The sequence below is a fragment of the Ptychodera flava genome (genome assembly GCF_041260155.1).
Source record: "Ptychodera flava strain L36383 chromosome 23 unlocalized genomic scaffold, AS_Pfla_20210202 Scaffold_23__1_contigs__length_28996876_pilon, whole genome shotgun sequence".
Lineage (NCBI taxonomy): Eukaryota > Metazoa > Hemichordata > Enteropneusta > Ptychoderidae > Ptychodera > Ptychodera flava.
The window spans coordinates 7,956,953-7,978,331 of record NW_027248277.1 but is presented as its reverse complement, the minus strand read 5'-3'; the positions used below and the strand labels follow the sequence as shown (position 1 = coordinate 7,978,331).

At 38.4% G+C, this 21,379-nt stretch overlaps 4 protein-coding genes across 4 annotated transcripts; 1 reads left to right on the top strand and 3 right to left on the bottom strand.

Annotated features, from left to right (window-relative positions):
* The first annotated feature begins 1,780 nt into the window (after window positions 1-1,780).
* LOC139123731 (zinc finger protein 501-like) lies at window positions 1,781-3,336 on the top strand. Its single transcript, XM_070689886.1, has 2 exons — window positions 1,781-1,811; window positions 2,456-3,336. Exons 1-2 carry the CDS (start codon window positions 1,781-1,783, stop codon window positions 3,334-3,336), a joined length of 912 nt encoding a protein of 303 aa, XP_070545987.1.
* A 1,225-nt stretch (window positions 3,337-4,561) lies between these two features.
* LOC139123730 (uncharacterized) lies at window positions 4,562-9,053 on the bottom strand. The gene is made up of 5 exons (XM_070689885.1): window positions 8,852-9,053; window positions 7,724-8,723; window positions 7,075-7,383; window positions 6,508-6,628; window positions 4,562-6,077 (listed from the first exon to the last, which is right to left on the bottom strand). The coding sequence occupies exons 1-5, from the start codon at window positions 9,051-9,053 to the stop codon at window positions 5,946-5,948; spliced, it is 1,764 nt and encodes a 587-aa protein (XP_070545986.1). The 3' UTR covers window positions 4,562-5,945.
* Window positions 9,054-13,350: 4,297 nt separating this feature from the next.
* LOC139124149 (zinc finger protein ZFP2-like) lies at window positions 13,351-19,346 on the bottom strand. Its single transcript, XM_070690289.1, has 4 exons — window positions 19,139-19,346; window positions 16,581-18,120; window positions 14,736-16,265; window positions 13,351-14,420 (listed from the first exon to the last, which is right to left on the bottom strand). Exons 3-4 carry the CDS (start codon window positions 16,263-16,265, stop codon window positions 14,319-14,321), a joined length of 1,632 nt encoding a protein of 543 aa, XP_070546390.1. The 5' UTR covers window positions 16,581-18,120; window positions 19,139-19,346; the 3' UTR covers window positions 13,351-14,318.
* On the bottom strand, window positions 16,744-17,808 carry LOC139123729 (zinc finger protein 431-like). Its single transcript, XM_070689884.1, has one exon. It carries the CDS (start codon window positions 17,806-17,808, stop codon window positions 16,744-16,746), a length of 1,065 nt encoding a protein of 354 aa, XP_070545985.1.
* Window positions 19,347-21,379: the final 2,033 nt, after the last annotated feature.

Below are 21,379 nucleotides of genomic sequence, written 5' to 3'. Positions count from 1 at the left end.
AAACCACCGAATTTGCAGTTTGAAATAAGCTTACTACATTCATAAATGAATACAAATGAATGCAGGCAAATTTTGTTCAAACCTGTATCATTGATATCAGATATATACTAATGTATCCACAAATAACAACTTTACAGTTATGTAGTGTAAACAAATTTTGCTTTAATTTGAATGTGTAGGGGTGCCTAGATTTAAATATATGTTAATAATTATTTGTTTGCTTTGTATGCTTTTCGCAAAACTGGTGCAGAATGAATGAATGTCAAGGTGTGGAAGTTTCAATATGATTTCTTGCCATATTTACTCGAGCTCTACCCAGTACCGATGGCTGCAGACACATTACACATTTGAGATGCCACAGAACAAAAAATTAATTTATTTGATCAGTTTTTCTTTTTTATTTTCAAGATCACCCTTGAAGGGAATTGAGAGAAAATTCCAAAATCTCTAACTATTTCTGTAAATTAGAAACCCTTAAATTGCTGTTTCGGGAATGTGAAAATTTATATTCAACTTGCTTTATATTTCAGGCGGGATAACCATTTTGTGAGATATCTTGCTGATAGAAATGACTTGCGTACCAATTTTACAATTTACAAAGAAAACTGCATTTTCTTAAATTTCGATATCGATGTTTGCGACAATTTTCACAATAGGACCCTAATCCGACAAGTCAAGCCAATATTTTGGATCTAACGCTTGTCAATCATTTTGGTAGCACATAAAGCTCTCACACAACATTATCGAGAACCTTTTCATTCAGCAGGGTTCTGCTCGATTTTGACCAGTATACTTCACATATGCACTCGCTTTCGCTCGTGCATGTATGTCATGAACTGGTCAAAATCTCGTGGTATACGATCGCTGGAGGTGCTTTATGCTTGAACAAACAATATTTGGATAAAGCAGTCAACTTTTTACAATAAACAAACTCACTCAAAATCTGAGTACCGTGATGCAAACAATACCATGGAAACAGAATTTCAAGCGTCAATGACAATCCCATCAGTCCTGGGCTGGACTAGAGGGACTGTGTAATCAATAAATTCTAAACGAATTGGAAGTACCCCTTGGGGGGAAAAATATCACACAGTATACTTTAAGGAGTGATACAATTGGTTAGAAGCACACTGGCAAATTAAACGTCAAATTCTGACACAGGATGCTAAAAGAAAACAGTAAATCACTAAAAACACATGGAAATAAAAAGCAACGCTCACTGTGTGCAAATACAATCATCACAACTTTAATGAGTTAGATCAGGATGTCTTCCTGATTTACAGTACTAAAGATATGCATTGGTCACATCGGATATTTTTTCCGGGACGATACAGGGTTTCTAATGAAATGGCTGTCAGTCACTTTTGAGGGCATGACACATATCAACTTGAGGATAAAATATCCTGCTACAGATACAAGGAGGTTTTAATAACAAAATGTCTTTGTATGTTTTAGTATAGATATGTCCAATATCAAAATGAAGTCACTTTCTCACCAAGGTCATGTATGAGGAAAATGAAGATACCCCATTGTCATAAAATCTCATCGTTATTTTGTGCTTTCTCCATAAAATGTAAAATTGCCATCTAATAAGATCAGGGGTACCTAAGAAATCGTAGTTTTGCCAGTGAAAGAGATGTCATCACTATGCACGCAGTAGTTTTGACACAGGGTCTAGGTAGTCGCTTCGGGAAAAGTGATGCCGTGCCGGATTATCCAGAAGTCGTGACGAAAAAACAAACGTTTTGACTAAAGTTCCGCCGTTGGTGGCGCTAACAACATGGCAGCCAACAAGTCAGATGCTGGCGACGGTAAGAATTTTACGCCATATCTTTACTATATTGGTGTTGAAGATCGTTTAAAGTAGCCCATACAGTGTGGAAGATGTTAGAAAGTGTACCTGGAAAGTTTCTTTGTTTGTTTTCGAATAATGACTGAGAATTCAGTGTTACCGCGTCAGTTCACTCAGTGAGTGGTAAACCTCCTATACCTTCATGCAGGACATTTTTTTTAACTTTTACTCGATCTTGCTTCCAAATTTCATGATCTTGAGCTGCTTTTCGAATAATAATGATGATAACATGTAGAACTGAATAGAGAGAGGAATTTCATGTCCATAGTTCGAGTAAACCCAACTCCTCTGCTGCTAATTTCCCTTGTATACATTGCATTGAAACTCATACATTGAATACCATTGCAGATGAACCAGTATGCCAATTTATCACTTTTGATTTGATTACCAATTTGAAGTTCAGTGAACTTGAGCTCCTCTCCTACCATTACTTGCCTGTCAGTATTTTACAGTGTAACAAACATGATGAGCAAAGTGTGTAAATCGTTCAAAATTTTTGTTTTTCCATGCATTTTCAATATGCAGTGCAAACCCAAAATTCAAAGGATTGTTTTCAGTTGTGTAACTAGATTATTTTATTTTTTGCTTGTCATTTTATATCAGATGCCCTGAAAATATTTGCTGACATTGAGGGTGTTGCTGTCAGGAGTCCAGTGCACTCTTCAGAACTAGATCCAGAGAGTGTGGAAACTGGAGATTTTTCAAATGGGGCAGTTGCGGAAAGTGGAATTATGAATTTGGAAGAAAGAGTTCACTCTTTAGAAGTAGACGTAGACAGTATTGAAGCTGGAGATTTTCCCGATGAGGCAGTTGCCGGACAAAATGAAAACACCGATGCGGCCGAAAGAGTCGAGGGGGAAGACAAGAGAGTATCTTACAGCTGTGAGGTATGTGACAAGGTCTACCAATCAAAAACTGGCCTCAGGAAGCATACAAGGAAACATACTGGAAAGTTTCCTTTCAACTGCTTCTGTGGAAAGGGATTTTCTGAAAGGAGACATCTCAAAGAGCACAGTTGCACACACAGTGGGAAAGGCATTAAAAAATGCAAGGTTTGTGGATTTGAGCCAAAGAGTTTCAAAGGAATGAAGTGGCACGAGGCTTCCCATATTGCAGAGATACATTCATGCAATGAATGCCCCAAGATCTTCAACTTTAAGATGTCGTTGAAACAACATCAACAAGGATGTCATACAAAGAAGTACACCTGCACCTGTGGAAAAACTTTTGGACTGAAATCTAGATACACTACTCATTTAAAAACACATTCTGGCAACAAAGAGTTTCGGTGTTCATCCTGTGACTACCAAACTTACAGAAAGGGAGACTTGATGAAACACCAGATTTCCAAGCATAGCAATGCAAGAGATTTTGTTTGTGCCCTGTGTGGCCAAAGTTTCAAAACCAAAGATGCACTGTCAAAGCATGAAGCCAGAAAGAGGCCTTGTCATAATACTACTGACCATCTCTGGGAAGACTGTTGACTTTATGCACTTAGCAAACTTCAAACTTGCAAACAAGATCTCGAGTTTTAACAATGTGCTGGATTTTCCCTTTTTGTACCTCATTTTCATATTTTTGACACTGACATGTTCATTTCAACAAGTTCATATCTCCTCCCTTTGGTGGACCTGTACACCAAATACTGAGATGGTTTGTACTGAGGTTTTGGAGTATCTGCAAATACTAACATACTGGTACATACAGACTCCACCAACTTACAAAATAAGGTGTCTTTGGTGTATAAAATGTCAGCAAAAAACGCCTTTAATTTTTGCTGAGGTAGTACAACTTCTGTATGACTCATTGCTAATTCAGTTCTTACAAAATACTATTAATACACTGGTTTGATACAAATACTCCAACCATAATTATACTTACTTGTAGTGCTGCTGAAACCGACCGCACATAACATTGGCTGCCACAACAACAGAATCTGACTTTTGAGCAGGTCATACTATTCAATTCATAACATATCAGGTCAAGGGTTCATAGCAGTGTCTGAGCAGAAGTAGTGAATAGAAATCTGAGAAACACCACTTTCAACTGTAGTGGAACAAATGGGGTGATAGCATTTATTCTCGTTATTTAACAGAACTGCTCCAAAATTAAATATATCTGCATAAATCACTCAGTTCAAATACGTTTCCTCCCTTCATAGTCAACTTCAGCCGGTTTTTAGCTCACATTCAGTATACCAAAGAGAACTTACATGGTAAGTCAGCAGCGTCTGTATACTATTGCCGGTGTATGTCTGCTCCATCATCAAAAACTTCAAAACTGCAGCACCTACCGTCTTAGTATTTGGTGAACAGGTGCACCCAGGGGTGGAGATGTGAATTTGTTCAAATGAACAAAACTGTTAAATGTTGATATTTGTATTTATGGGGCAATTCTTCTCATTTTTGGTCAAAAAATTATTTACTCTGATTTAAAGAGACAAACATGCCCATTTTTCAGGTATTTTGTTTGATACAAGATTACTTATATTATTCGAGATGTTGAAAGATACTGAATGAATGGGTTACCATGCATATATTCGACCCCAGTTTTGGACACAACACATGAAACCAATTAATGGTCATGACCATGAATTCATTTTTGTGATTATTTCATTTAATTTGTCCAAAACTTGGGTCGAATATATGCATAGTAACCCATTCATTCATTATCTTTCAACATGTCAAACAATATAAGTAGTATCTCGTATCAAACAAAATTCATGAAAAATGGGCGACTCTGTCCCTTTAACTATTCTGATTGCTTTGAAACTTGGTATGCATGTTCCCAGGTAGCGTATAAACTTAGTTAAGTGAACTCACTCTGGCTTGCTAAGTTGAACCAAGTGTAAGCAAAGTGTCTCTTTATTTTAAGTGATTCCTTAGGTATTCAAGATATATTTACAAGTCCAGTATAAAGAACATTCCAGAAACAACAATATTGTGAATATCTTAACATGTGCATTTTTATTTAGCTGTTTCAAGAATGATATGCAAATCTTAGCCAACCTGACAGTCACTCTTTTTCTTTTACTCTTTTTATGGATTGCTGTATTCATGTTAATCGGTATTTCATCTGAACTTGCAAAACAGGATATTGAGTTACATATGACACATGTTGACGTTTACAGGAGCTTCGCTGCCAGTATATATTTATTTTTGTTTGTGAAAGTGAAATTTTATTTTTAGTTTATCCATTTATTTTTATGAGAACACAAAATATATGAGAAATATATATTAAACTATTACATTGTTAATAATAACCTGTGTGTCTACTTTTCTTTTTACACATTGAAAAACACAGACAAGGTCACTAGATACCTATGGAATGGTGGGAGGAATATATATATCATAGACAATGCTTCACAGTACAATAAATTACCCACAATTCTCTTTGATTTGTATCCTTGAAGGATACTTTTCTAAAAAACCTTTTCAGTTCTGCATGTAAGCACTAATGTGCAGCATCAAAATAATTGTTAAATAATATCTAGTAAAAGTATGTTTAGATATATCAGTGAAAGTTTCAAAATAAAGGCTAAACAACCAGAAAAGTCACATTCTGCAGGTACTACAAATGCCATGCTTTTTTGGCAGCAAGTTATGACGAACTGAAGGGGTCATTCTCTGAGAAAACTTAGCATGCAAATTTCTTTTGTTACTTCCATTGCAAAAAATCAATATCCTTTTGTTTCATAAAACAGGTGCAAGTAGTCTCCTTACATTCCATCACATTATTCCGTATGGCTGAGGACACAATCTGTGGCAAATTTCACAAAAATGCTATCTCCTCTCTCAATTATGCATAATTTTCCAAATTATTGAAAATGAGAATTAAGAGGAATGGTGTGCATAAAAGTACGTTTTCAAAACTTTGATCAATAGTCTGTGAATTTGTCTACACATGGGAGCCATGGTAGACTTCACTCAGGTATCTCCGAGGATACAAAGCATAATGAATTGTGTGCTTTCTGATTTGGTCACATGCTAATCCGTTGTGAAAAAGGTAACAAAGACTTCAGGTAGTATGGTAGGGGTTGTCATAATAATTGTTTACTCTGTCTTTCCACTTTTGCCCAGTCTTATGAGGGCATTTAGCCGTCCTTCGTTAACTCTATGAAATACCCTGACACCAGTGACTCCCTAGCTGGCTCATGGAGATTTGTCAGTCCTTGTAACTTTCGCCGAGCTGTACGTTTCCTGGCAGGCTTATCAAATGGATGATCCTAAATGAATTGAAAGGATTACATAATAATTAATTCGCTAATAACTAATTCAGCCCTGATTCAAGATTCAAGTTTGGTTCAATTTCTTTAACTGATAATTTGGATACAAGGGATTTACACAAAATAATTAATCTATTATGAGTCACAAGGTCTGTTGCACGGTCAGTAAATTTGCCAGTTTCCTAGCTTTATCTTGCACTTATCAAAGATGTGAAAATACATTGATGCACACTTGCAGAAATTTTTGTTCTCAAAACCATATGCAAACCCATGTCATAGCTATAATCATGCAGTGATTGCATATAACAGCCCACTGTATGTATAGAGCCTGCCAAGGACAAATGAAAAAGTTGACAATTTTACTAGCAGTGTATCAGTATTGCCAGAGTACATTATTACATGAGTAAATTACATCATGTGTACTACCTACATGTAGGGTTATCTCTGAAATGAAAGCCGGAGGGGGCATAGGCCGAGGCAATGGTCCAGAGTCCACTTCTAATTGCTGTTGTGGATATACTGTAGCTGATGAAAGCCTCACAGGAAAGCCTCTGAAAGCAATGATACCAACAAATTACTTTTTGAACTTAATGCATGATGATATTGTTAGTTCAAGCAATATTAATGATTTGAGGAGCAGCAAATTATTCCGTGCATTGCAAAAGCCAATTTACAATTACTGTCTGACTTTAGATCATAATTTCCTTGTTGTCCAGTATGAGTCTGCCCATACATTTAAGCAATGGTCTCTTAACAAAGAAACAGTAATTTTAGCAAGTATGTTATGTGTATGTCATCATCATGCAGAAGTTTTGTATAATGGTGATCATGTATACTACAATGATGAAACATGCATGCTGCGCCTTCACAGGGCTGATATTCTGTGTATGAAGTGGCTTTCAATAAAAATTATACAGAAAACATTCCATTTCATAACATTAACAGATAGAATGTAATTACAAGTATGTCTTACCAGCTCTATGTGCAGGAATCATACCTGTTTGGATCATAACGTACAACCATCTCTCCACATATCTTTGCAAAGTTTGTCTCCAAATCTACACAATTTGGAACTCCATTCCTTGAACTTGAAAGCGATGACAGACTGCCAAATAAACTTTCACACATCTGACTGCTTATTGCTCGCTGATTGTAAGTTCGTCTTTTCACAAGCCCACACAGTATAAGGTCTGCATCAATACTGGAAATTGTAGACTCCCACAATGCCTTTGGATAGCCTTTGACATACATTCTTGGTGGTGGAAAACTGTACATATCAACCATCGATAGGAGGCTTTCTCGGTATCTGTTCATTAATAAATAAGAGATTGTAAATTGTGAGAGTACTGTCATAGACTGTTTGCACATTATGACACCAAGATGTTAGTGCAACTCTTTATAATTCATTTTCATTGATGTAATATTTGTGCTTTATTTAAAACTATAATATATTGTCCTCATTTGCTGTTACGAAAATTACATATTTCTTCAACAAACACTCCAATACAAAATGTGTGTGCTGGTACATTTAATGCACAGTGTATGTTTACAGTGTATGTTTCTCCATTAAGCAGTTACATGATGCATTATTGATAACATATTTTCAATTTTTCATATTACGACATTTAATATTACTTAACACCTACCTCAATTTCATTTTAAATCTTTCCACTGAAGGGATTCCTGGTTCATCCATCGAGTGAAACCAATCTCGTACCAGCTGACAGAATCTGGCTGAAGAATTGTGACCCTTCTTTGCCAACTCATCCTGAACATCCTTTGAGAATGTGATCAGTGCAAAATCAGTATTTTGCATATCCAAACTCTCTTCTAGCATACCAAGTTTGAGAGAGGTTGTATTATCTGCTGCAACTTCAAGGAAATCTCTTCTCCTTGCCTGACCGATGTCTCTTTTACATAGGGCAGATCTGTGTCTGGTTAATAGATGATGTGGATCTATTTTCCTGACCATAAGTTCTCCCCTATCTGCCGAGTATTCAGGTATATAGAACCAATCTATACCTGTCTTGTCATCCAGTTGTGGAATCACCATATTGTGTTTTATCTTTGAGGTGTTTCTCCACTTACATACTCTTTCTGGAAATTTCCAATTAGCATAGGAGATGGCTAGAGCTTGCTTTGGATACACTCTGCTATTCAACAGCTTTACACACATCACTGATAACTTTGATGGTGACTTGTAACCTGTAGGAGCAGTTACATCACCAGGAAGATGAAGTATATTCTTCAGAGTACTGATAAGAATGTTTTTTCGACCAGACATCAAAATATTGTGGTGTTTAAAATCCTTGAGGTATTTCATGAGAACTTTCAATTCTGTGATTGTCAGCTTTGAAAGACTTTGGCAATTTTGCAGCTGCTGTTCTAAATCATTAATGTTCTTGTCATTCCATTTTGGAGTCTGATCTTTCAACAATGCAAGTATGTTGTTCATGTCATCTGCATCCAGTATGTTGCTGTATCCAGTACTGGTAGTGTCAATGTCTGAAGCAGTGCGTGCAAATGTGGAATGTTCCGCAGTTTCACAGTCTTCCCCTCCATCAAAAGTTGGATTGTTGTCTTCCTCTTGAGCAGTGGATTCACTTTCTTCAATACTGAAGTTGTCACAGTTGATATCAAATAGAGCTTGATATCAAATAGAGCTTGATTTTGTTGGTCAGTGTGGTGATTATCCTGATCAATAACTGAATCTAATTCCAAGGAAATCACACTCTCTGGAAGTTCTTCCATTATCTGTCGAATGACTTGATTACCAGTAGCTTGGCTTTGCAGTGATCCGTCTGTATTTCTCACAGTCTTCAAGCTTGCAACAGCTGTTTTAGGAAGTTGCACATTTGGGTAAGCAAGCGTCACAGTAACTACTCCTGCTGAGGTCACAGTTTTCTTCAAGACATCATCCAGTGTAGTAATAGCATTCATAACTTTCATATCTGTCACCATTTGTTGCTTGGTCATCTTACAAACTTCCTTCCAGAAAATCTTCTGTAGTTCCAGGAGAGTTTGAGGGTGCCCATCCTTACTAGTTTGCAGCAATGGTAAATACTGGCCGTCAAAACTCTGCACTGGACAATGAATGCCTTTGCTATGGCAGTAGTCAAGGACATCTTCCAAAATGTTTCTGACAACACTGGTAGCTAAGCTGTAACCTTTCAGAAAATAGCAAATGGGTGTTCCGTGTGTTAGTTCTGCAGACCAAAGTCTGTCAGTGTTGCATGCAACAATGCAACTACTTCAGTAGCTTTCTTCCTGGATAACTGGTGGTGTTGCTTTAAGTAATACTTCACTTCATCCAGTGTTTCCCCTAGTTGTGATAATGGTAGCTCTTGTATGTTGGGTGGATCCCTTGAAAGACAGCTATCATGTGTAACACTTGTTGTGTATGGATCAGGATTTTCTGCAGATACTGTAATGACCTCATCTTCAAAACAGCATGCATGCACAGATGGTAGTTCAGCAACAACTTGACAATACTTGGAATATTGACTCTGATCATTTCTTTGATGGCCTTTGATGTATCAGAAAGTCTTGTGGGACATCTTGTCACATCTCCACCGTAGATATCATTCACTTCTTTTTGTACAAGGGGCCATATCTCAGGATCTCTTTCTACTCTAAATGCCTTCGTTGTTTCATCTGTCCACACGCAAAAGAGGCACCATTCAATACCAGGTTTGCTTCTTATATGTGCTTGTACTTGTAAGTAATAGTGTGGCTGTATTGCATTTGGCACTTTACCACTTTTGGGACATTTACATTCGACAGCTGCAATATCTTCTTGGCTTGTGTTGCAATGGAGGAAGCCATCTGGTGATATAACCATTGCAACATTTCCTACTTGTATGTGGAATGCACCAACTTCTAACAAGCAGCAATCAAGATATAGGGCAGGTACGAACTTGGTTGCCAAGGTGGCCAATGAACATATTTCGTGTTTTGTGCCCCAGTCCATGGCTTCCTGAACTGTGTTGTCAGGGGCAGGTCTTTCAAAACCAAGAACTGTATGCTGGTAATGTTCTCTTTGTGCTTTTAATCCTGCACAGCCTACAGCATTAAACAGTGTACTTGCTGTGACTCTGACCTCATTTCGTGCTTGAAACCACAGTGAAGACCTCTGTTTTATGTATGGAAGTCCTTGGTTGATGATGTGTAGTGCAAATTTCTTCAGAGGTTCCTCACGAGAGCCTATAAAGAGATCAATGTCATGCAATGCATGGTATCTACCACAATCACCTATGTTGACAGCTTGAATAGTCACCCACTGAAATGGATTCATGACCAACGCAGCACACATTGAAGCGATACTTTCCTTCAGCTTGTCACCAATGGCATTAAGTTCTTTCAGCTCTACTATGTTAGCTGTCACTAGACTTACAGGGTATTGATACTTGGCTGATGAGGGTTCTGCTGTTGCGCGGGCCTTAAGTTTTTCCAGAGCATAACTTTTCTTCTCAAGAAGATTTCTTGTCTCAGCTTTCTTATCCGTCAGTATTTTTAGCAGATTCCGTAGCCTTTCTAAAATTGTGCATGTATCGATGTTTTCTATCAGAGATTCTGTACTGTTGCATACCAAATTCTTAATGCAGTTCACATAATTTATTTCCTCCATGTTGAGTTGTTTTTGAACTGCAGGTGACACACTGTTGATATCACCCTCTCTACCAAGAAGATTGATATCCCCTTTATCCCCTTTCAGTCCAGGAGCAACTTTCTTCCGTCCAGAGAAATACAAATACTTGTATCTTGATGTGCAGCTGCCAACTTGCTGACGATGTTTGTACATATCCCAGGAGGAATACTTCTTGGCCATTCACCATCGTAAGGATCAAATGCTTTCAGCACATCCTCATTCGGAATTGCCAAAATGATATCAGCTTCATCCCCAGAAAAATTGCCCTTTCCTCCTTTGCCTAGTAAAAGGGCACCCTGCGTGTTTCCATCAAGACAGGAAGCGAATGGGTGCTGCACCAAATTTATTGATGAATGTTTTCCAGAAAACTTTATTCTTGTAGCTGAATCTCATTTCCGTCAGTGATACAGCATTGAGTGCTTTGAGGGTATCCAGAAAAATATGATACGTTAAACTGTCGGGTGAAAGTGATCCATTGGTAATGCATAAGAGAAGTTCCACAAGAATGTTCTCCATGTCAGTGTCTACTAGAATACTCATACATTTTCTTACCAAAGTGTCTAGTGTGTCAATACCACTGAAGCCTGTTTCCTCATCTGTCTTGGTACTTGGGTCAGCATGCACACCTGATTTCACTGAACTATGAGTATGGTTTGGCTCTGCATTTCCACTATCTGTAGTTTCAGAAGGACGTGAACTACTGGCAAACACTTCTGATTGTTCTGTTACAGGTAAACTGGTTGCATCTTCACTTACTGAGCAGTCACCTTTGCAGGCTTTTACACTGAGAGAAGGCACACCAAACCCACATTTGTCACAAACTTCACCCTACTGAGAATGGAATGTGTATGACTGATGTCAGTTTTCCTAAAAGAACCACACTGGTCACACATATCATAGGCTATGAGAAGAGAATGATGGCAAGCGTTCTCAGTAGTTGGAGTCTCTGCTCTTGTAACTGCACCACAATAAGAACAAAGTATTCCATATACATCATCAGATGTGTTCCATATATCTGGTTTCTTGATTGATGTCTTACAAGATGAACAAACTAAATTTCTTGACTTTTATCTGCTGCACGGTGAGCTGTCTCTAGAACACTTTCTTCTGTTGTTGTCATTTGTGTTTCTGTGCTGCTGCAACAAACATTTGCACTGCCATGTTTGATTGGCGTGCTGTGAAATAATGGCATTGGTAAGCCATCTTCTACTTCATTGCTTTGACACTCTGAAAAACATGAGGTAGAAATAGAGCTATTTATTGTAACAGTACAATTATAGTCTTTCTTGAAACCAAAGTATATGGAAAACAAATATTGTGTTGTTCCAAAGTAGTTAAATATCCACATTACAATTGAAATATTATAAATAGTACAAAATTGAAGTGCTTTCTCTAGGCATACACATTCCAATTAAAGGTCGCTAAAACAATGTACAAGAATAATTTTGGTCTGCATCTATCATATTGTGACACAGATGATAAATAAACTTTAACATCATCACATGGACTAAAGCAGTAATCAGACATTTCTCTAAAGTACAAAACTAAAGCTATATTTTTTGAATTCAATGATACATACCAGAAGGATTATCAGACTTCCTCTTCGTCTTATGTCTGTCCAGAGACAGAAAATGTTTCGACTTTCTTTTTCTTGGGGGCATTTTTTAATTTTCAGCTCCTGTGTGGTAGATTTGGCAAACAATAAATATATACATTTTCATATAAAAGTCATTTTCCAGAAATCCTTTATCTCAAGTTTGTGCCCAATTATGATGGCAGACTCAAATTACCCGAAAAACATCACTCTTTCTAAATACCAAGAAATTACCAAAATAATGACACAAACCTAATTAAATATGGATGGCTATATACTATCTGCAACATACAGTAGAAGTCAATATTCTAAAAATTTAAAGCAAATAAAAAATACTTTCCATCAGTTTTACCAATAACATTAACAACTGCATGATAATCTCAAAACAGACTATCTGAAGTAGGTCAGAAATCGATAAAATTACTCTGAATAAACTGAAGTGCCTTGAGGACATTCTTGTGTCATGTGAATGGCCGAGCTCAGCTGGTCACTGTGACAGTGTGAACCTGCACAGTGCACTGGCAATGACGCGGTAACACTGAATTCTCAGCCATTATTCAAAATTGAACCCAGAAACTTTCCAGGTACACATTCTAACATCTTCGACACTGTATGGACTACTTTAAACGATCTTCAACACCAAGATAGTAAAGATATTGCGTAAAATTCTTACCGTCGCCAGCATGTGACTTATCAGCAGCCATGTTGTAAGCGCCACCAACGGTGGAACTTTAGTCAAAACGTTTGTTTTTTTCGTCACGACTTCTGGATAATCCGGCACGGCATCACTTTTCCCGAAGCGACTACCTAGACCCTGTGTCAAAACTACTGCGTGCATAGTCATGACATCTCTTTCACTGGCAAAACTACGATTTCTTAGGTACCCCTGATGTATCCACATCATGTGCAGTGGTGTGGGTAGACAGAAACTGGTCTCATTGATTAGCAAAGAGTCATTTGGAAATTATGATATCCCCATCCGAAGTCAATGTCTGAGGGCGCTGTCCAATAGCAAGTCAAATACCCCGTAATCACTCTATGATTATACAACGCTTTAGTAACAGTAGCATAAGACTGATGAGTTCTCAGGAAAAGTGAACTCAGGACCTTTTTGACCTTTGACCCTGTTGTGAAGCAGCAGACAAGGATTAAGCATGGAATGCTGTCCAAAAATTTTTCCAGCAAATCTGACACCTCAAAATGCTCACTGTGAAATGCTTTCACATGGCAGTGCACTAATATTGATTCTTGGATGAAAACTAGGAAGTTCTTGTGTATCTTCTATGGTGTCCTTTCACATAGTGTCATAAATCCCAATGTGCAGTAAAATAGTTCCTACAGACTGCACTGATATAGGAAACTATCAGTGAAGTGTTTGTGTATCCTCTATGGTGTCCTTTCACATAGTGTCATAAATCCCAATGTGCAGTAAAATAGTTCCTACAGACTGCACTGATATAGGAAACTATCATGAAAAACTGAATATTTCAGAATAGACTGCTTGCACTGACTAAACGCCCAACCAAATGATTACAGTCAAATTTTCCAATGATAGTTTGGTACTGCATGCATTTTTGCAAATCAGTTTCTGTGAAAATCTTATAATTACAGTGATCGCACTAACTTCACGGCTTTACCTGAAAGCCAATTAGCCTGTAGTGTAAAGAGATGTTAAAGTTTTCTACAATTTCAAATAAACTTCATTTGAACTCAGGTTCATCCGTATGGACTTTGCCTACTGACATGAAAATCTTGCATGAATCGCTTCTCACAAATACATCACTCATTGATCTTAATCTCTGCTAATAATTATCGAGGAAATGTTGTAGCATTTCTTTGACTGGAAAACTTGTTCCACAAAAGCTGCACCTGCGTCTGGAGCTCAGCTCCCCTTCGTCCAAGCCAATGGGTTATTTGAATGGAAATCCACACATAGTACATACATTCGGGTTGGTCTCAGAACATTTTTGGGAATTTTTCTTGCGCTGTCTTTTGTTGATCAGCTGTCTTTCCTCTTATCTGAAGATGACTGATTTGTATCTGTTACTATGGTAACATCACTTGCAGATTCAGATGTACCATTCTGATTTGTATCCATCATCTGGAAAGATTAAAAGATGAGAAAGTTCAGTAAATTCTCCATGGCATTCAAACGCACAATGTACGGCACCCGGTCACCTAGCGAAGATGTCACAGTCAAAACAGCTCAGCTATATTACAATTTCAAACTCTTGTTGTGGTGACAGGTTGGCTTTCTACCCACAATGCATTTCAACATCACATAGTTTACCCCTAGCACAAGACAAAAGCCATTTAAGACAGCAATAATTGTGGTTACAACCACTTTGACACTGTTATACAGGTTTTTCATCTCTGACCCAATAATAACAAATCTAGGACAGAATCAACACTTTACCTTTTTGACCTCTGACCTCTCATGAACTCTAAGATGAGATTTAAGCCTCGTATAATGTCGAAACTCTTTCAGGCAAATCTGACACTTTACAGGGTGTTCGCTGTGAACCACTCTCAAATGGGCGTTCAGCAGTTTCTTTGTATGGAATCCTTTGTCACACTTTTCACATGTCAGAAGATTTCTGTCGCCACTGTGGTGCCGTTCCACGTGATGTCGCAGCTCCCAAGGCACAGAAAACTCTTTATCACAATCACTGCATGGATATTTTAATTTGATGTGGAACCTCTGGATGTGCTTCCGTAGACTGTTTACACTAAGTACTTGCTTGCCACATTCCTTGCACTGTAATTTAGATTTGTCAATGTGGCGCTGCATGTGTCCTGTCAGATCACGTTTCCTGACAGTCTTATAATCACAGTAGTCGCACTTGAATTTCTTTTCCTCATGTATAAGTTTATGAGTTGCTAGACTATTCTCAGTTTTTAAGGTACGTCCACAAATATCACACAAATAAGTTTTCTCTGGTTCATGAATCTGAAGGTGACAACTAAGCTCCATATATTTTAAGAATTGCTTCTCACATACGTGGCACTCATAGATTTTAAGTTCTGCAACATGTTCATCGAGCAAATGTTGTTGCCATAGCTTGAATGGAAACCTCACTCTACAAAATTGACATTTGCGTCCGGGGCATGGCGCCCTCTGTTGATGAACTTCCAATCCATGGGGATTTCTAAAAGAAAATCCACACTTGTCACATAAATTTGGTTTTGTCTCATAAAATTCCTTGAAAACCTTCTGTATTCCTCTGCGGTGTTTATCTGGGTCACTTGGGGAAAATTTGTAGTATATTAGACGTCGGTTTTTTTCACCTGTTTTCCTCTTTTTACGCTGTTTTTTCACAAATTCTGTATTGTTTTTCTGTGTGATCTCTTTCTCTGATGGACATCTTTCTTCCCTTTCCATCATGTCATTAACAGGAGATACGGTCTCTTTCTCCACTGGACAATTTTCTGTCATTTCTTTCATGTCATTTTCTGAACATCCAGTCTTGGTAGCATTCTTATTACTTTCATGCTTTATGTCCTCCAAAGTTAAGTTTGGCACCACTGTGTTGTCATCATCATTTGAAATACTCTTATCCTCCCTCTCACAACTCTTGTTGCTTGGCAACAGTGCATCATCCCCTTCCTCATGTTCTGACCTTTGCTCAATATCTGTCGACACATTAGTACCCGTCACCATGGTAACACTAGCCGTCTCAGAACATTTTTGAGAATTTTTATTTCTATTTCTCTGTTTTTTTCTGGGCTTTTTGGCAGAAGACTTGCGCTGTACACTGTGTTCCTTTTTCACAGCCTTCCTTTTCTTGGAGTTTCCATGCACCGCAGAAGTGTTACCTTTTCTTTTGTGCACTGTCTTTTGCTGATTGGCTGTCTTTCCTCTATCTGAAGATGACTGATTTGTATCTGTTACTATGGTAACATCACTTGCAAATTCAGATATACCATTCTGATTTGTATCCATCATCTGGAAAGATAAAAAGATGAGAAAGTTCAGTAAATTCTCCATGGCATTCAAACGCACAATGTACGGCACCAGGTCACCTAGCGAAGATGTCACAGTCAAAACAGCTCAGCTATATTACAATTTCAAACTCTTGTTGTGGTGACAGGTTGGCTTTCTACCCACAATGCATTTCAACATCACATAGTTTGCCCCTAGCACAAGACAAAAGCCATTTAAGACAGCAATAATTGTGGTTACAACCACTTTGACATTGTTATACGGGTTTTTCATCTCTGACCCAATAATAACTAATCTAGGACAGAATCAACACTTTACCTTTTTGACCTCTGACCTCTCATGAATTCTAAGATGAGATTTAAGCCTTGTATGATGTCGAAACTCTTTCAGGCAAATCTGACACTTTACTGGGTGTTGGCTGTGAACCACTCTCAAATGGGCGTTCAGCAGTTTCTTTGTATGGAATCCTTTGTCACACTTTTCACATGTCAGAAGATTTCTGTCGCCACTGTGGTGCCGTTCCACGTGATGTCGCAGCTCCCAGGGCACAGAAAACTCTTTTCACAATCACTGCATGGATATTTAATTTGATGTGGAACCTCTGGATGTGCTTCCGTAGACTGTTTGTACTGAGTACTTCCTTACCACATTCCTTGCACTGCAATTTAGATTTGTCAATGTGGCGCTGCATGTGCCCTGTCAGATCACGTTTCCTGACAGACTTATAATCACAGTAGTCGCACTTGAATTTCTTTTCCTCATGTATAAGTTTATGAGTTGCTAGACTATTCTCAGTTTTTAAGGTACGTCCACAAATATCACACATGTAAGTTTTCTCTGGTTCATGAATCTGAAGGTGACAACTAAGCTCCATATATTTTAAGAATTGCTTCTCACATACGTAGCACTCATAGATTGTAAGTTCTGCAACATGTTCATCGAGCAAATGTTGTTGCCATAGCTTGAATGGAAACCACACACTACAATATTGACATTTGCGTCCAGGGCATGGCGCCCTCTGTTGATGAACTTCCAATCCATGGGGATTTCTAAAAGAAAATCCACACTTGTCACATAAATTTGGTTTTGTCTCATAAAATTGCTGGAATATCTTCTGTATTCCTCTGCGGTGTTTACCTGGGTCTCTTGGGGAAAATTTGTAGGATTTAAGATGTCGTTGTTTTTCATCTGTTTTCCTCTTTCTACTCAGTTTTTTCACAAAATTTGTATTATTTCTCGGTGTGATCTCTTTCTCTGATGGACATCTCTCTTCCCTTTCCATCATGTTATTAACAGGAGATACGGTCTCTTTCTCCACTGGACAACTTTCTGTCATTTCTTCCATGTCATTCATAGCACATCCAGTCTTGGTAGCATTGTGTTTTCTTTCATGATTTACGTCCTCCACAGTTAAGTTTGGCACCACTGTGTTGTCATCATCATTTGAAATACTGTCATCCTCCGCATCACCAACTCTCATTGCTTGGCAACAGTGCATCATCCCCTTCCTCATGTTCTGACCTTTGCTCGATATCTGTCGACACATTGGTACCTGTCACTATGGTAACACTAGCTGTATTTTCCTTCATTGAGCAGCTAGCTGGCATCTTATCGTACGAAGTCTGCAGTACACTTCTCAGTAATATTTGTTGCCCACATCCTTTGTCCTCCGCAATCCAATAATTCATTTGCGTCTCAATGTTTTTCCTTATCTGGGAAACATCCTGTGGTTTCATTTCAGTCCAGAGGAACAGAACTCTCTCAAAAACACTTCACTTCCCATGTAATTGGAACAGATTCCATCTTCTGAGACCAGGATAAACACCTGACATCCAAGCTTTTCCATTAATTCTTCACCCTGGGAAAAGATACACAATTTTATGTTGACTGATATTCCACATGGGTAATAAGAACGTTTATAAAGTAATCTTCATACATATTCTATTTTCTTCCATAATAGAGGAAGGATAGAAATAGGGAAGGGAAAAACCCAAGAGTTGAAGACTGGATCCCACTGTGAACCCTGTGAAACAGCATACCGATAGAAGAGAGAGATGGTCCATGCATGGCACTACCAAATAGCTCCATGGTCCATATACAGCATGATGGATGTTAAATCCTGGATGCTCCTTGTTGGAACGGTTGGCAGGGAAGCATCAGAGTTTAAAACAGCCCACCCAACATTCCGCCGTTGAATGGCAGAACAGGTTCATGGAGGTAGCCATATTGTTCTACCTCAACCTGCATGCATAGCCCTCCCTAGCTGCAAAATGGAAGCTCTACCAGTGAGGCGGTCGGTGAGTTTTGGTTTTTGTGACCTCGCTCACCAGTAGAGCTACAATGCTGACGGCCCTGTTGCCTTCAAAATAAGTGTGCCACACATAGGCAGCATTTTTATATGAAATCCCACATGCTAGTGTGCACGTGTGTGCAGTGAGAGTGGCCGAAGGCCGGTCGCGAAACAAGCATTCAGACTAATGCGTGTACATGAATATATTTAGAATTTGAATCTATATATAGGTACCTACGAAAACTCACCGACCTCCCCATTGTAGAGCTGCTATTTTACAGCTAAGCCCTCCCATTCCAGTAGGCAGTACGAGAACTCGCAAGTCGACACAATGAAAGCAAACCATCACTGATGCAACCAGTAATATTTATCTATTTGTACTGGTTGCATCTTTTCAGTGACGGTTGCTGCATTAAGCATAGTCACCTGTGTTCTATTCCGCTCTGCGCCTGTGCGCCCCATTGACGTCTTCTTCTCAGGCATATGTACACATGTCTATGGGGCGCATATACACAGAGCGGAATCGAATAGAACACAGGTGACTGTGCATGAGTGGACTGCCTCTGCAAGAACATACTTCACATACCTGATCGAATAGTTCGTCTATCTTATCTGTCCGTGATAGTTTTGTGTCTGACAAGGTTTGACACAGGGCTATAGTTGTCTCCTCAACCATGGTTATTTCACGATGTGAGCTCTTCTGCTAACCGAAAAACGGCGTTCACCGAGACGAGCAAGACCTGTGTAAGCTTACTGTGTCGCAGCCTGGTAAGCATTCGTTGAATTATGACCTCTGACCTAGGTCAATGCAAGTTTTGTCGCTGAGGGCGTACTGTTGCCTGCCCAATATGTTTCTGAGGCCGAACAAAAAAATTGTGCTGTTCCGATTACCCGACCCGCCCTACTTTTTACCTGCCGACCCTAAACTTTTTAGAGCTACGTAAACACAGAAGTAAAAAAGGAAGAAAAATTGCTTAAAATTACGCGTTCGTTATACTTGGCATTTGCTTGAACGATGATGTCTTTTATGTATGTATATATAATCTGAATACCATTCTCGCAGGCCAGAGCAATAATTTCCGCTCCGCTGACCTACGCAAAATCGGCGTTGGGTGATAAGACTCGCCGAAGAGGGCGTGGTGTACGACGATGATATAATACATTTTTCTGGAAACGTTGTGGCCAGTGTTTGACCGCCCTCAAACCCTGAAAAATGCATATTTGAAAATAAAAATATTTTGGAAAAAAAATTCTTGCCCACCTAGGCCTACCTACCCTATTTTGAATGACTTGTAAGTAAAATACATACAAGTAATCAGGTTTTGGATAAAATAAACATACCAACGCGTTGGAAATTTGTTCGCGTTGAGACCGACGTACATCGCGACACGGACATCTTTTATCCAGAGCGCCCGTTGCTTTCATGTCGTTTGGGCTGCTGAAGAGTACGGCTTGGTCAACTGCATCATGACTTTTATGAATTGACCGCTATACGACAAATTTCTTGTTGATAAGGGTTAATACCGATGTACTGAATTATATCGAGTAAAGTCATAAATGGGCCACAAAACCCCGACAACACTTATGAAAATACACGACAAAGAAGGCAAACACACCACATTTTACAAAATTGCAGATTTCATCGTAATTTCAATATATCACATTTAGTTCATCTGTAGGAACCTGCATGTCAAATTTCAAAGCTATCAGAACAGTAGTTTTGGAGAAGTACATTTTTTGACCGAAAATGGCAGAAATTTCCCCCAAAATACAAATTGCATATTTTATCATAATTTCAATAAATTTTACTTAGTTTATCTGTAGGAACCTGTATACCAAATTTCAAAGCTATCAGATGAGTTTTTGAAATATGCAGTTTTTTGACCGAAAATGGTAAAAATTGCCCGAAAATTACAAAATTACAGATTTCCTCAGAAATTCAATATATATTACTTTGTTTATCTATAGAAACCTGTATACCAAATTTCAAAGCTATCAGACCAGTCCTTTTTGAGAAACACATTTTTTGAACAAAAATTGCAAAAATTGCCTTAAAAATACAGATATGCAAATTTCACCACGATCTAAGTGAAGTCCTCCTAAGTAGACTGCATATCAAATTTCATGTCAACAATTTCATTAAAACACAGAATGACTGTTAAAATATAAATGTATGTAAAATATAAAATATATTAATATTAAATATATATATATATATATATATATATATATATATATATATATATATATATATATATATATATTTTATGTCCACCTTTTGTTTTACAGTTGTCGCGTGCGGGGGGGGGGTCACCCTGTTTTCGAAATTTAGGATAGGATAGGGGGGGTCACCTTGTTTTCAAAATTTGGAATATGGGGGTCAGCCACTTTTTGACGTCGGCAAAAAATAATCCACCGCCGCCCCCCCCCCCCCGGCCGAAGAAACTGACCAGTCCCTAATCTATATTATTCGATGCCACCTTCATCACAGTACTATTATTAAAACGTCCAGATGAAATTCCGACGACAGCGAGCACACGGTCGACTGTTTGACCGACACCTCTGCCCCCTCCCCCAACCAGCGACTATCCGTACAACTAGAGTTCGTAGTGTGTTTTTCCATAGACACAATCCGTTTTTTAATAGCGTCGGTTGTTTTCCTAAAGACGGAAAACCTTTTCTTCAGTTTGAAAGTTTGATAAATTATCGATAATATTGAAATTTAGGTTTTTTCCTTTTTTGGGGGGGAGTGGGGTTCAAGACATGGATATATTTGTCTCACACATCCATTACGAAATCAACACGTACAATAAAGTAAGTCCTGGTA

Coding starts and splice junctions, on each gene's coding strand:
- LOC139123731 (XM_070689886.1), top strand. CDS start 1,781: ATGGCAGCCAACAAGTCAGATGCTGGCGACG. Junction 1,812..2,455: donor CAAGTCAGATGCTGGCGACG/GTAAGAATTTTA, acceptor ATTTTATATCAG/ATGCCCTGAAAATATTTGCT.
- LOC139123730 (XM_070689885.1), bottom strand. CDS start 9,053: ATGACCAAGCAACAAATGGTGACAGATATGAAAGTTATGAATGCTATT. Junction 7,384..7,723: donor AGATTTAAAATGAAATTGAG/GTAGGTGTTAAG, acceptor ATTAATGAACAG/ATACCGAGAAAGCCTCCTAT. Junction 6,629..7,074: donor GTACGTTATGATCCAAACAG/GTATGATTCCTG, acceptor CATTGCTTTCAG/AGGCTTTCCTGTGAGGCTTT.
- LOC139124149 (XM_070690289.1), bottom strand. CDS start 16,265: ATGATGGATACAAATCAGAATGGTATATCTGAATTTGCAAGTGATGTT. Junction 14,421..14,735: donor AGAGGTCAGAGGTCAAAAAG/GTAAAGTGTTGA, acceptor TAATCTTTCCAG/ATGATGGATACAAATCAGAA.
- LOC139123729 (XM_070689884.1), bottom strand. CDS start 17,808: ATGTGTCGACAGATATCGAGCAAAGGTCAGAACATGAGGAAGGGGATG.